General features: G+C 36.4%; 1 protein-coding gene across 1 annotated transcript; it reads left to right on the forward strand.

The window, feature by feature from the left end:
- The first annotated feature begins 15,003 nt into the window (after positions 1–15,003).
- On the forward strand, positions 15,004–16,319 carry LOC128225856 (uncharacterized). The gene is made up of 2 exons (XM_052935752.1): positions 15,004–15,675; positions 15,897–16,319. Exons 1-2 carry the CDS (start codon positions 15,004–15,006, stop codon positions 16,317–16,319), a joined length of 1,095 nt encoding a protein of 364 aa, XP_052791712.1.
- The last annotated feature ends 450 nt before the right edge of the window (positions 16,320–16,769 follow it).

Here is a 16,769-nt window from a genome sequence, read left to right on the forward strand (position 1 = left end):
GATTAAAGGCAGTTTGTTCCAGAGCTTAGGGCCAACTGTACTAAAACCTCTGCCATTAAAGGGTTTCTTTTGTTAAAGGTATCTCAAACAGTAACTATGTTGAATCTGAAGACCTTAACCCTGATCTCTTTTGGATGTGTTTAGACAAATATTCCGTGAGGTAGGCAGATGCATCATTAACAGAACACTGGTACATGAAACATAGCTATTTGAAATTAAGTCGGCCTTGATAGGTAAACAATATATATCATATTGGGCTTGTTTTGAACTTTCGAATTTGCCACAATTTAAGACAAGTTTTGAACACATATTTTGTATACGTTGCATTTTGTATAGATCACATTCTGCTATGCCAAACAGTATAAAATTACAGTAATCTTAGTGCGAAATGACTAATGATAGTACAGGGATTATGTAGCATCTACAGTAAGAAATTTACGAATACCCTTAATTTTGAGAGAGATAAGCATTGCGGTTCTGCATTTGTTTTTACATGCTTTTTAAGATTTAAAGTTTCGTACAAGTAAGCACCTAAGTACCTTATAACACTGACTGACTGAACGTTGTCACCAACTATGTCTATTTCGTTAGTACAACATTTATTTAACTGTGCTCAACTGGACGTATTTCATTACACCTTGTATGCCAAACATTGTCACTGCACATTGTTCAAGTTATTTGATCGCATTTATTTCATTGGTAACAGAAGTTGGACGAAAACGTTTGTTTGCATTGTGGTCATCTTCGAATCCATAGACCGATTATGATGGTGGAATAACATCGAATAAAGTTCCAGCATATGTGAGATAGAGCCAGGGACCAATACAACTGGCTTGTGACACACTGCATTCCAATATACACGGAGATAACAGTATTGCGGTTTTGGCGGTGCTGACACACACACGGCAGCTACGAGGTCGTATTAATCGGTAACTGGACAATTCGGCACCAAGATAATTCGGCCTTGTCAATTCGGCACGAACACCTTCGGCACCCAGTTGACTCGGCACCATAAAGCATAGTCAATTCGGCACATATTTATTATTTATAATTATCTTAATACTACTTGTTCACCTTCAGTCGTTATATGGTTCGTTTATTTCAACAAAACTACCTTTCACAATATGGGTATCATATATCATTTTTAAGTTATAATAACTGGCTAAAGATAACTGCCATATGAATTTCTGGTTCTTTTTGTTATTCAAACTATTTTGTTGTGTTTTCTATACCTAATCTTCACGTCTAAATTTATTTCAGCAGTTTATTATACGTGATTTTAACACGTATATCATTCAAGAAGTTGGGTGTGCTCAATTAAACCATATGGTTATCAATAAACAATGGTATGTTAAAGATAATTGTTAATTTTCACACCAGGGGTAGAACGGCTGGGGTTGATCAACGAGACACATGCCGACACACTATGATATATGTTTCTATAAATAATAATCTCATCGAACAACAAATAACTTTATCATAAGTTAAAGGTCGTCTCTCTATTTTAATTATGTTTTAGTAGTTTAAGAAGATATTCGATTTAAGTTTTGTATGCATACATAATTAGAAAGCAATTGGTCAATAAAAGATTTAAGTTTTGATATTCATTATATTTCTTTTCATTTAAATAAATTTACGTTTAAAATCAACTAAATCGAGTCCATCCTAATGAGAAAAACACATTTAAATGAGTATTATACCAAGTCACATTTATTTCATTTTTGCAAAATACTTTCATAATTGTTTTATTATTTTAACAGCGAATGTTTTAGTGTTAAGTTTTAATGTGAACATTTTTATAATGTCACATATTTTGTTTGTTATATCTAACATTCCAGTTGATTTCAGTATTACAAAAAAACACAATTTTAACTGATTCAAATGTTTTCAAAATCTTTGTACCGGGAGTTAGAATTTAAAATACACTCGGCATATGCCGATGATAATGAATAAAAAATAAGCATTTACAAATAAATAAAGTAGCTCTACGAATGTTTCTGGGAATAATGATTTTTCTGGACAGAAATTTAAACTATTAATGCTTGAATACATGAGCAAAAAAACAAACGGTGCCTAGCTATCTTGGTATCCAATCTGATGTTGCTGAATAGGCGGTGCCGAATTAACTTGGTGCCAGAAGGATACGTATGCCGAATTCGTTGGGTGCCGAATTATCCGGAAACCGTATTAATCGACCCATCTTGGGATGAAGATCGTGATTTTCCACATGACTATTGAGTCTGGTTAAAAAAGCCTTTTCAATCAACATGGAAATGTAGTCTCTAAGAACTATGTTTTAATATGTATCCTACTCAACATGTCAGCATCTACATGAGGTCACTGTCTAACGTTTAAAACTCCAGAACTACGTTCACTTTCATTTTGGCATGCTCACAGGATTGTATGTAAGCCGAATTGTAACAAGGCATTTATTCCAATGCTCGGTAAATTATTAAATCATGCTGCAGGTACGAATTATTACAGTATATTTGAAACAATACTCACCTCAAACAATAAATATGTGTTAACTTTACGTTGGAGTCTTGAAAGGCATCTGGAAATCTCGCCTCTTATGTCGTTTAGTAGGCGTTAACATATATGGTGATGTCATGAAGTACATGTGTAAACAGGAAAACAGGAAATTGCAGCGCCACTCGTTGTTTCGTTTCTGCGAAAAAATACTCGAAAAACGGTATTAATGAATTAATTTCTTGTCTTGATTTCCGTGAATAAAATTGAAGTCATGGAAAAGAAAAAGCCTGTCAATTTTTGTTTTCTTTCAGTCATTTTTCGTTTTATTACTTTCAATCATAAAAAAACGAAAAACGGTATATACAGGATAGCTTGATTTTCGTTATAAACAAAAACGGTATAAATAAGTAGTTTCCTTGTTTTAAATTCCGTGGTTATAATTAAAAAACGGGAAAGGAAAAAGCCTATCAATTTTGGTTTTATATTCAATCATTAGAAAAACGAAAAAGGATGTTTACGTTCCTTTTCCGTTTTTACCTTTTAATTGTAAAATACGAAAAACGAAAAGACGGTATATACACGGACCCAAACTGACTGATTCGCGCTTCTTTGTTATCTGTGTTGCGGGAGGTAAGTTGTATACACTCAATAGTTTTATCCTTACTTGCCATAGCTTCCACTTGAAGGCTATAGATCGGGCAACCCATCCCATCTAAAAAGAGATTGGTTTTTATTGCAGCTTTGGAGCCGTATAGCATCATATTGCTGTATAACCTAAAATGGTCACCAAAATGGATTTTCAAGGCATTTTCCCAACCTTAAGAGCTCGACCAGGTCAAAGGCTTTGGATTGATTGAGAAAGAATATTATGTCTTCTTCATAAGAACCCTGGACGTATTTTATTACACCTTGTATACATCTATCAGCCACACAATTGTGCATGCAATTTACATTACCTTTCTTATCATTGTGAAAAAGCTTTGGAAGCATGGGCTGAAGGCACCATGAAATACTTTAATCATTTTATAATCAACTTTAAGCAATATTATATTAGGCTGCAAGTCTCCATCGCATTTTTATGAATTAATTAAACAAAACCTTTAAATTGAATGTCAGTTTTTTCTTAATGCATCTTTCTCTAATCCCCATTAGGAAATTTTCCCTTATTAATATCCCAGAATAAATGGTACCATTCGACAGTCATTCCATCCTTCTCGAGGAATTTTCCACCTTTAAAAGTTTAAATTACGTTTTCACGCTCGATAATATCTAAATTTGTTTCTTATTGATATTTTCTTGCTTCAGACTGTTTTGTTAGTAATGTGTTTATACGTCTGCCCATTGTTCCTTCAGAATTTAATTGTTTTATTGTCATGTTTTGTTTGTTTCCATATCGAATATCGCATCTATACCATATCTAATCTTCCCGGTTCAGACCTTTTGTTGTTATGGATTGAATTAGCTTTCGATCGTACGTTTTTGGCTTCTAACCTTGAATCATAATGATTTGATGTGAGTTGTTTAATGTTTAATAGTTTTTTCTGAAATAAGGTCTTCCGATTGTAAATCAGAGAAAGTTTGTTTTTATTTTTGATATTTGAGAGGGTATTTTAACTAGGAATATTCTACAGCGATAGCTATTATTATTTTTTTTTACTTTTGACATTCCCTGCTTTCACTGCAACTAGCATAGGACGGTTTTTATGTCCCCATGACGATCAGAGATGCATATTCTATGTCGTTAAATAACCTTGGTGTCACCAAGCCCTACAAATGGGTTTTCAACGGGCACTCCGGTTTCCGCATAAACACAAGACCACACTCTCGCGCAACATCGTGCCATCAAGAGTGACCTAGTATAAGTTATCATAACTTTCTTCACAGTCGTTGTAACATGTTTAATGTTTAAACTAAAAACACCTTGAATCAAAAATGCATAGAACCGGTCGGCGAGCTTTATTTTCGTTATTTATTCTATTTTATTTTGTGATGTGGTCTACAAAAATACAGGGAACAATTTTTATTGTTCAATTTCGTCATCAATACTTTTGAACTGAGAAAGAAGTCTATACGGGACTTTGCATTTATTACTTGAAGGTACAGTACTTTGTACGCTGATTTATTCAACGCCAAATGTCTTTGATGTTAAGTTTTTTGGAAAGGGCTATTAATTATTGACACCCTTCATCTATGTTCACTGAGGCTCAAGTAGTTGAACCCCCTTTGTGAGCGAGAATAGTATTGAAATTTCAGTTGAATTCGCCTCCATTAATATCGTTATAATTTCTTTCTCATAAGTGCTTTAATTTATCCAAAAAAGTTTTTTTCGATCTTTGCCGTTATTTCGCGTGTATATATAATTATATTTTAAATTGCCTTTATTTCACTAAAAGAGATTAAGTACTACCTTTGAGCTATCGGGTGGCAAAAATGTTAACGATGAAATAATTTGGGTATTAACATGTACAGATGTTTCCTTTTATATATCATATAGTTTATGAAAATGAAAGTACACCTTTAAATCATACACAAAAGTGAGATGAGAATTAACTGTTCATGCAAAGTGTTGTGATGAACAAATACACATACATACCTATGTCCAATCCATTTGAAAACGCTATAATTTGTATGACGAGAAACACCCACCCGGGCATATTCTGTAAGAAAAATGCGATTGGTATATGGTAAATTAGACACTTTGACAGTATATCACGTGAACATATATAAAGTGTTTCAATATGAAGTGATACAATAGGGTTATTAATACTGTGTTCCGGGAAATTGTATTCAAATCATGTGATGTAAGCCGAGTAAAATCAGTATCTGCACAATATTCACAATAATAGAATACGACATTCCGGATCAAACACAGTACTTCTAACCATTTTCCTATATACATTACTGGTAATTTAACTTAAAAGACATATGTTTTCATATTGTTAGTCATTTTAATGGCGCACTTTCTGTTTATGATGCCATTTTAACATTGTGCACCAAAATGTTTATGATGGTACGTTTTGCACTTGAGTGGAAAACGGACTTCCGTATTTTGCGAATTGTATTGCGAGTGGATTTTTATAGGTATATTATAATACAATTATGTTATTTTGCAACTTCGAAATTATTATAGAGGCGTCATGTCAGTCCGTTCGTATCAACACCTATTTCTTTTCGCTTTTTACTGTCAAGCTGCGCTTGTTAAAATTAAATGAACCATACAGAATAGACCAGCATATTTGTTTGACTTAAACATTACAAGGTATTCGTCATACACACACATACACTATCAAAGTCATGGCATGTGACATCTGAACATATTAATTCTAATAGATTATATATCTTTAAATGCACACACACGCTGGTAAGAGTACATTGTATTTAGGAGTCTTCTAATACTTATCTACGTTTCTTTTACATAAAATATTTTGAGTCTCAATTGTTCATGTACAAGGTAGATTTGACTAGTATTACAATAAATAGCATCTACAGCGATAATATGTCATGCTACGTTTTATAGGAATGCATTTGATAACAACATAATAATGTTAATGATAATGTATTTTACGTTCAAAGAATACAGAATTTATATGGCCTACGAGTAATGATTAAATAGTGGAGCTACGGGTAACTGCTGTTTCAAGGAACCAGAGAAAGCATAAAAAATGTTTAATCACTTACTATTACGATAGTAAGTATAGCTTTTTTGTTAAAAAGTATTAAAGTATATTATACGTTTGCATCAATATAATATATTTCATTAATCTCAATGGAGAGTACAATTTTACGATATTTTTTTTTATTTATAGATGGCTCAGGTATGGCAAATGTTGAAAACTGGACCTTTTACATGAAGTCATCTAGACGCCATCATAACTCTTAACAAGACCCATCAGTGCTGATCTAAGTATCTCAAAGTCTCCATCGCTGTACGAAAAATAACTATTCAATTTTCAAAGACGCAGGATAGATTCAGGCTATTTAATGTAAGAACATCACGAATTCTTACGAATACCAAGTTCGTGAAAGAAAATATTGTTCTCAACACTATGGGTTTTCCGTTAACCAACTCTAAACACACAATAAAGCTGCTAAAAGGAATAAGTTTTAAGAAATATGTAACGAATCTCATCTATTTTTCAATAACAATGTGGGAATCTTTTGATTCTATAAAGTCAAAGTAATGGTGGATTGTTTCCAAACACATTTACAGAACATTTTACGAACCCTCACATAAACGTACGGATCATAAAACCCCAACTTGAGACTTAAAATTTAAAATGGATAATACGTAGGTGTCAACAAGATTAATCATGATAATTTTGAAGTTAAGTGTTTCGATTCAAATCGATAAATGTGAGGAGAGATCACAACCCTTTCCCTGCAAGTTTATCTTGAGGCCTGTACGAAGGAGCCATCAGTGTTAGTACAATTTATCATCTCAAACCTGAATATATTGCAATACATTTAACAAAGTTATTGGCAACTTCCAGAAATTCTCATATTTTTCTACTTTTTCAAACATTTACCCAAAAATCACATTTTACAGAATACGAGTTTTTTTTAATTGCAACGTTTATACATTGGGCAGTATCCAATGCTTCTGGATTATTTTCAATGGATCACAATTTAATGAATCTCTCTTCGCGGGCCAAGCAGATTCAAATTGTCCATTTGTAAGGCACATGCCGTCCTTATAGCGGAAATAAACTCTGAGGACCCAACACCATTCCGTCACGATGTCACTTTGTATTATCCGTGAATGAGCGAAAAATATAATTTACAAAACAAATTCGTTCAATTGTGGGTTTTTGACTTGGTAATAAGGCTTTGCCTCGCAAGCAGTGGCGACGCTCGTGCGTTAATTTTGCCGTTTATACGACGCATTATCGGGCGTCAAAATCAATCGCTGTTTCATTCGAGTAGTAGTATATTGCCGTTTCTGGGACAAAAAGTTAAAAACACATGAAAAACATGAAAATCGTTCTATTCTCCATTGAGGAATCGAACGAATGACCATCGTTTCAAGGTAACGGTTACATCAATGTATGATTCTACCTAAATTTGCCCTCCAAATTCTGAACGGTCAGGCAAGCGTGCGAGCCCGATAGGAGGTCGCAGAGCTCCCTTAAGCATCAATCGCCAATGTCCATAGGCCAGCGTGTGCACCCCATCCTCCTGAATGACCCGCTTGTCATCGTTTGCGCTCAATGCTATTTCATTTACCTCCTCCGTGAATATTTCATGACCGTGGCTGCGTATTACATTCATTTTTCGTAACTGCTCTTTTGGACCAAACAGAAAGATCTTGTAGTCATCAAAGCTAATCTCCTTTTTGACCACACTCTGCTTAACACCTTTGCACCGTTTTTCTTCCGTAGGCCTCGCCAGGGGCTCGTTAAGGAAGCTCTGCGACCTCCTAGCGAGGGACGAGCACTTACCGAGGGATGAGCTCTTAGGCGCCAGCTTTACTGGTTTAAACTCAACTTCCATCATTGGTTTCCATTGAATTGTATGTGGTTGAGTAAGGGAGTAATGGTGTATTTGTTTTTTAAATACATTAGTGTAGAGCTCCCTTACCGAGCCGCTAGCGAGGCCTAGGAGGTCGCAGAGCTCCCTACAAAAGCGTTCCTAAGATCGGGATACTTTTAAAGGGGCTGTTTTTACCAAAAGATAAACAGACCATCATAAGTCACACCCTCTTTTTTCAAGTACAAGCCGTCCCCTACCGATTGAAAACCAGAACCGCTTGCTTGTCCTAAATATAATCCCTTACCGTCCGTCTCAACCTGACAAACACATCCACCCTTTTTAAGGTATAGTCCATTACCCAGTAACTTTGACACACCCGTACTTGCAAGTCCTGAAATCGCTTCAACACCTAAAGCTGGAAGAACTGTTTTTAATAAAAATGGGTGCTACTGTAGCTGCTAATCCTGCAAGCATAGGAAGAACCCCCCCCCTCCACTTTAAGATTATGTCTGATTTGAGTCTTACTCATTTTGATTGTTACCCCTTTCCCATTTTGATATGCTTTTGTCATTTTAGTGACTTGAGCTTTTGTTATTGCAAGAACATCTTCCCCATTAAGGTCGAGATGACTTAATCTTATGGAAACAGCTTCTCCAGATTGAAGAGCTGATTTGAGATTTTCTTTCTGTCCGTCCGAAATTGACACTGTTACGTTCGTATAATTCATTTTTAATACAACATTTTCTTTTAAGTCTCGCAAGGGGGGCTCGGTAGCGAGGGACGAGCCCTTAAGGGAGCTCTGCGACCTCATAATCCTCTCGAATATGAAATCGTATAGTCAACTGTTCTCCTCGAAGATTAAGCTGTTTTCCGTCTTGATCAGTTAACACTGTTTCCATACTATTGATTGTGTCCATCGTTATAGGAAGATAGACTAGGTATTTTGGGTATTCAATGATTTTATATCCGGGTGAGACATTGGGAAAAAGCTATATATTATAGGTGATGATGATCCATTTAAAATCGAGCCCGCAGTTATATTTGTGTTGACTAATATGCTGTTGAGAGATAAGATGTTGACCACATTTTCAGATTCGTTGTAGACATCAGTGTAAATTTTACTGTAAAACCCTAAAACAGTTCTGAGAGAGTTTTCTACTGTAAAATCAACCTGGTAGTTGTTTTCCAGCGTGAGTATAGATTTAAGGGTGCTGGGGTTAGCCGACAATCTAATGTAGAATTTATCATTTATGGTGTCGTAATGACCATTTTGTCTCATTTTAAACTGAATGAGATCGTTAACATCTTCGAGCTCATAGCTACCTTCAGATATATTAATGTTTGTCCATGTAGCACCGTTGTCATGAGAGTACCTTAAGACGTTGTTTGTAGAATCGATGTTTGGAAGCGTAGTACGTCTCTAGGTTGACTAGAGCCATTTCATATTTCTTAGTCTTATCGAATTGTAATGGTGGGTTAAACTTAGTGTTGATTTCAGTTTTATTATCACTCACCACAATCGGGAATGATTGTTTAGGCTTTGTATTTTTGGTTATGAAGTCGCAGGCGCAACTTATACGTTCTAACAGATCAATACTGATTGCATTCATTTTTTAATACAACATTTTTTTTAAATAACGGGTGCTTTGTGGGGCGCAGCCGCACCCTTCTTTACTAAGCCGGGATGTAAAAGTTATCAAACCCACTCCTATACTTTCCATTATGTTTTTTACAAGTCAAGTCAATTAAAACAAAACCATGTGTTTTTTTCCCTAGTTTTTGTACATAAAATTATAAACTCATCCTTTGTCATATCACTGCTGACATGATCGTTGTAGATGTGGCTAATATTTTTGAGATCCTGAGAAAAGAAACATATAAAGTTTGCATTTTCGCGAATATTCTGTCTAGGGAGTTTAAAGTAGTTTTGTGAAAGGCAGAAGCAGTCCACGTTCGAGTGTCTTCCACGAATGTAATAGGACTCACATTTGTTCTGCTTTTCAAGCAACAGGTCATCAAAGATCATGTGAGTCCACGGAAGTGGGGTCATGAACAACCTAATTAACAAGCTTCCATTCGAAATGCTTCTACCGGGGCATAATTTCACGGGGCCTGGGACAAATTTAAACAAAAGGCTGAATAAAGACATGACTCTTAAGCCTTGGAGAGTTCTAATAAATCGTGTTGATAATGCCGCGTATCATCATGATGTGTGCTACGCCAAAAATAAAGAAACCGGTACGCGAAATCGTGTGTGTGATAAAATTATGATAAAAGAGATGGATGGGATTTACAACCCATCTTTACGTGAAAGGTTTGACCGAAGCATCGTCCAAAACATAATTGGAACTAAGATGAATTTTGGGATGGGTGTTAAACAACCTAAAAAAGGTCCAATTAGTTTGGACTGACCAATTAGCTAATGAACTACAAAGCCAGTCAATACAAAGTTTCAAAAACGAAGAGTCTACGTTAACGGTATAGATAAAATTTGGGCCGCTGATTTAGTAGACATGCAGAGCTTTTCCAGAGAAAACAAAAACGTCAAGTTCTTACTGACTGTAATTGACGTCTTCTCAAAGTATGGTTGGATGATACCGCTAAAAGATAAGACTGGGAAGTCTGTTGCAGATGCATTGAAACAAATCTTAATGGAGAGGAGACCGAAGAAAATGTGGGTGGAAAAGGGTAAAGAGTTCTATAACAAGGATGTACAAAACCTTGTTGTGATCTACAGTACGGAAAATGAAGAGAAGTCATCTGTGGTTCAAAGACGGAACAGAACAATGAAGGAGAAAATGTGGAAGTACTGTAGCGCTAATTCTACCAACAAGTACATTGATATATTGAATGATCTTGTAGATCAATATAACGACACAAAGCATTCTTCGATAAAGATGACTCATGTAGAAGCTAGTAAAAAGAATGAGAATCGTGTGTATTAAAATATGTATGCCGAGCCCCTGGCGAGGCTTACCGAGCCCCTGCCGAGGCTTACCGAGCCCCTGGCGAGGCTTAGGATCATAAATGCTGTTGGTGATTTGGTTAGGATTACCAAGAAAAAGAAAACGTTTGAAAAGGGTCACACACCGAGATGGACTGAGGAGGTGTTTACAGTATCAGAGATTCAGTATACCAACCCTGTAACATAAAAAATTAAAAAATACAACAAAGAAGAAATTCAAGGTACATTTTACGAGCAGGAGCTTCAAAAGACTGACCAAGAGATTTTTAGAATTGAGAGGGTGATACAAAGGAAGGGTAAAAAGGCTCTTGTAAAGTGGATCGGTTATCCAGAGTCGTTTAATTCATGGGTGTAACAAAGTGACCTTTCTGACATAAAAACAAAAATATAGTTTTAATAAAATGAACATATCAGTTGACAAGGTAGCCTTACCAAACAAACCATTAAGCAATCTAGAATTGATAGATGCTGTGGAGTTATTAAAAATACCACATTGAAAAGGGGTGTTTATGCGCAATGAGTTGGGTGATTGTCTAAAGCCTCGCCAGGGGCTCGGAAAGCCTCGCCAGGGGCTCGGACAAAAAAAGAGTGTGGTATACTCAACCTAGATAACAACGACAACATAAATGATCAATTTGGAACTAGTACTGGTGGTGGTACACATTGGGTTGCGTGGTGGAAAGATGAAAAAAGCAAGCTCTATTTTGATAGTTATGGTTAACAACCACCTACTGAGTTGATAAAATATTTGATGCAAAGCACCCGAATGCCAATTACATACAACACTCATCAAGTTCAAAGGGCTGAAACATCTGTTGGCATCTATGCTTGTATGTTTTGAAACTATTGTCAGATGGAGACAGCTTGCAAAACATTATCAACAATCTAATTTAAAAAAAAACTACATTATAAAAAATGCCTGTTGATACATTTGGTAGTAGTAGTAGGGATAGGCCTACAGAAGTCTCTGGAGTTAAAGCTACTTACATAAACAATATTTTTTTAAGAAGGGATGGGACAAGTACGGCAACCGGTCTTATTGATATGAGCACAAATAGAATTATGAATTTAGTTAACCCGAGTGTTCATCAAGATGCATCCACTAAACAGTATTTAGATTATAGTCTTAGTGTTCTCGATGATTATATCGGTAAAAAAATACTTCAACTTCAAAACATCTTTACTGGAGTAGATACCACCATTGAAAAATATACGGATGATGCTGATGATATCTTCCAACGTGCTAAAAATATGCGAATAACCGTGATGAAAAGGTTAAAAAGTATGTAGATACTGAACTTAAAGACGTTAGAAAAGATTATGAGGCTGCGGATTTAGCTGTTACACATGCTGCTAACAAGTATACTGATGCTCTGGATACAGATTCATAAACTGCGCTCAGACGGTGTATGGAGGAGTTTAAAAATAGGTTCTCCGTCTTTGAGGGCAAGGGTGCGGCTGCACCCCTCGAACGATGATGGCAAGTGCTCGTCCCTAGCAAGGGTGCGGCTGCGCCCCACAAGGGTGCGGCTGCGTCCCATAAGCGGGTTAAAAATATATCCATACTAAAAATATGGAAGTAGAGCAAAAGAACAACACACTTTTTCCATCACTCGATAATGTTGGAGGTGCAATAGCTTCTGCACCTCCACTAGATAAAGGACATGGATATCGATTACAGACAATTAATGAAATTCAAAGACTGCTTGAGTATGAGCGTGATAAGCAACAAGCTCTAAGTAAAAAGTATCACAGCGAAAGTAACATCATACAGATAATTGATACAGGTCTCATAACCGTGAGTATGGGTCTTGGTATAGGTGGGGTAGGTCTACTTTCAACCGTTATTGCTATTCCTGCGGTAACTGTTATGGAAGCTACTGCTACAGGAGGAGGTTTTATAAATAAGAAACTCCCATTAAAAGAAGAAAAGCATTTACAGATTCAAATGATGGCGAAAACTAAACACGATCGAGGAACACATCTCTTAATCTATTATGGATGACTATATATCTGATGAAGAGTTCACCGTGATAGTTTCTGAGCTGAGAAAGTTTAGGGAGATGAAAGAAGGATTGAGACGAAGCAGTAAGAAAACCATGGATTCCGAGATGAAAAACACATTATTAGATGCGAGACCGTCTTTTCGTAAACTGTTTGGTAAGAAACAGAGTGCCAACAATAAAGCGTGATGAAAAACGTGATGAAAAGCGTGATGAAAAACGTGATAAAAAGCGTGATGAAAAACGTGATGAAAAGCGTGATGAAAAACGTGATGAAAAACGTGATGAAAAAAAATCCAGCCCTATAAAAAATGTCGTTTCTAAAAATAACAGACCCGAAGAAGAGGGACTTTATTGTTCAAGAGTATCTAAAAACCAAACGAAACATTCAGCAAAACAATATCACCGAGCGTGTAGATAAGCGAAATATGAAAGGTGAACTCTCGAAGTTTTTTTAAACCCGTAACATCGACTCAGCGGGAGATGACGGAGGATATTCTTAGTGAGCTTAAACCTATTAAAAAAAGGGGGCTGAAGAGATTCCAACAGCGATAGCAAGGAACGAGTCCTTATCATTTCCTCAGTTTCAAAGTATCAAGATGCTGGATCCTGAAGTCTCTCAAACTAAAGAAACCAACTTATTTGGTCCTATAGTACTTGAGAAAGTTTGCATCAAAGAATGGTGTTGACAAGACGTATGGAATATATGATAAACATGGAAACTTTTTTATTGGTGATAAACCTATAACGATAGTCGATGCATATAGTTATTGGAGATAAAGAGTATGATGGAACACCCGGTCTATGGGAATTATTGATCAGTAAAGTGCCAGATGATAGGGTTTACACATATCAAGACTATGATGCGTATGCTGATATAATGTACAACACGAACACATTACACAGAGGAAATCACCCTAATGTTAATCAACCAAAAGTGAGTAAGAGTTGGAAGTGGAAAAATCTCTTGAAAGATATTTGGGAAGATCGATTGCAGCACCAACAGTTTGGGGAAGGGGTGGCATATCCATCATCCACAGACGTAATACTAGACCGTGTTGAACTACTGTTGGCAAGCATGAAGGCGGGAAATACCGGAGTAAAGGATGAGATAGTATTAATTTTAAATCAGTTGAAGAGTCAAAAAGTAGTAAACAATGATACAATTAAAAAGGTTTTTTCTCAACTATAAAACAGCATGTTGATTATAAAAAATCGCGGATTTAAAAGTCGGTATGTTATAATTATTGGCGGCTCCGGAATCCTTGATTCTGTTGCGAGTATGCTTTCAAGAGTGTTTTTAGGAGATGTCAGCTTAGGTATTGCTAGAGAAGGGTCAAAGAAGGCTTTACAGATAGGACAAAAAGCGGCTATTGATGCGGGTGCAAAACTTGTTGAAAGGGGGGTGACCAAAAGGCTCGCCCCAAAACAAAACCATTAAGAAAGGGCAAATAAAATCTTAAGTACATTTTTTACGGGTGTGACTCCAAATCACCGGGCGGAAAGCCTCGCGTTCGGAAAACATCAACTCCTTAATTAATGGTTCAGGGGCCAATCAAAATGCTATAGCTATACAAGATCTTGTTCGAAAGTTGAATGGTAGATTCTGAAAAGTATTAAAATGAGTTAAAGAAATCAAAATTCTATTAAAAAAACATGAGTAATCTAGATTTGAAAATAGTTGACTATCCCAAGTATTAGTCTGCGGCTATCATCATTAAAAATGCGGTGATAAAACTGAGTGGTGAAGTTGAGGCGGGGGCTTTTCAAAAGCGTAAGTATGGCACCGAATCAGTACCTATTACATTGATAGAAAAGAATCTGAACAAGATGAAAGAAATAGAGACAATGGTAAATGAATACCTAGTAGATGAGGAAGCTCTGGATAAGGTAACGCTTGTATATGGTAATAGGATTTATCCAAAGATTAAGAAAAATATGGGATTTAAGGTCAATGGGGTAAAATACGTTAAGCTTAGAAGCATATACCTCGGAGGTGCAAAGGCAACCCCACAACTATATCTGACTTATGGTGGTTAAATTTGTTTTACTCTCGTAAATGAGTTAAAAATAATTATCTTGTTATTTTAAAAAATGAGAAATCTAGACATTCTAAATTTTACTGAGGCATCTATAAAAGATGAAAGTATTGAATCATACGAACACAAACAGTATAATCCTGTTACTGGGGCAAGTCTAAACAATCCTGGTGGTGAGATCAGAATCAGCATCGAGACGCAAGATATATTCACACATCCGGGTGAGTCTTATCTCCTTGTCGAAGGTAAACTCACAAAAGCTGATGGTACAGAATATGCTGATGACGCTGTCGTTTCTCTAACAAACAATGCAACTGTATATTTGTTGAGTAACATCAAATATCAGATCTCTTCGCAAGAGATTGAATCTATCAATTCTCCGGGACAGGGAACTACCATGTTAGGTTTGTTAAAATATCCCGATGACTTTAGCAAAAGTCAGGGGTTAAATCAGCTGTGGTTTAAAGACACGGCGGCTGCTCTAGATGACACTCTTGAAAACACTCTTAAACATAATACAGGGTTTTGTATTCGACAACTGTACATCATTCAATCTCCAGATCCTAAAGGAACCTTTAGTTTCAGGATACCTCTCAAGCATATCCTCGGATTTTGTGAGGATTACAATAAAATCTTGTATGGGATGAGGCAAACGTTGACTCTCACCAGAAAGGGTAATAATGATACAATTTTCCGCGTAGTACCAGATCCGGATCCGGGGGCTCAAGTAACTCTTGATTAGCGTTCATGGTTTATGCCACACGTGCTACCAGCTGATGCTGAAATGTTTCAGCTATACAAGACGATTCAATCTAAGGTGACTCTACCGGTGGGTTACCGAATGAGACAATGTGAAATATCACCGTCCCTCAGAGCACCAGCTTTACCTGGAGACTTGGTGTCAAGCCTTCACCAGAAAAACCTCGTTGGATTATTGTTGGATTCCAGACTGGAAAAGATAACGATCAGACGAAGAATTCGGCTATCTTTGACAACGTTAATTTGAGTAACATGCACGTCACGTTAAATGAAACTAGATACCCCGCTATTGATTACAATATTTCATTTATTAAGCAACAGTTTAGTCGGGTATATGGCGACGCTGCGGCATTCATATCCAAGTTTTTTCACATGGATGAGTCGGTGAGTAATCCGAACATCACTCCGAGCGTTTACAAGGATTTATATCCACTCTTTGTGTTTGATGTAAGCAAGCAGAGTCTGAGGCTAAAGACCTCTGTGACAGACATCAAGGTCAAAGCGCAGTTCAATGCACATGTACCCGCGGATACACAAGCATTTGCTCTAGTCATCTCGGATAAAATGCTATCATTTCAGTCAGACGGAGAGAAGATGAATGTTATCTATTAAGGGAGCTTGCCTAACTAAACAAATCTTGAAAATGACTTAAAGAAAATGTATCTTAGATATAAAATGGCAACCAAACTATCAGTACTACGACAGACCTTGAAAGACAACAAAATAGAAGGCTACTTTCGCTGTAACAAACCTCAATTGAAAGAGCTGTTGGAAAAAAGAGGTCTTCTACCTAAGGAGGTTATGGAGTCGCAGACGCAACTAAAGACAATCAGAAACAACCCGAAGCATGTGACATTAACGGATGCCACATTAGATAAGGAGTATAAAGTTCCATCCATTTACAAGGCAGCTCGTTTCATCAAAAAGTCACCAAGAACCATAACATTTTGGAATAATAGGGTTTGGAATAAAAAGTACCTAGTTAAAGTTGAGGAGAGGGAGGATAAAGACTTCGTGCCACTTCGTGCCAAATCGGAATAGGTTATTTACATATGATGTAAT

Source organism: Mya arenaria, chromosome 3, assembly GCF_026914265.1.
Source record: "Mya arenaria isolate MELC-2E11 chromosome 3, ASM2691426v1".
In the NCBI taxonomy this organism is placed as follows: domain Eukaryota; kingdom Metazoa; phylum Mollusca; class Bivalvia; order Myida; family Myidae; genus Mya; species Mya arenaria.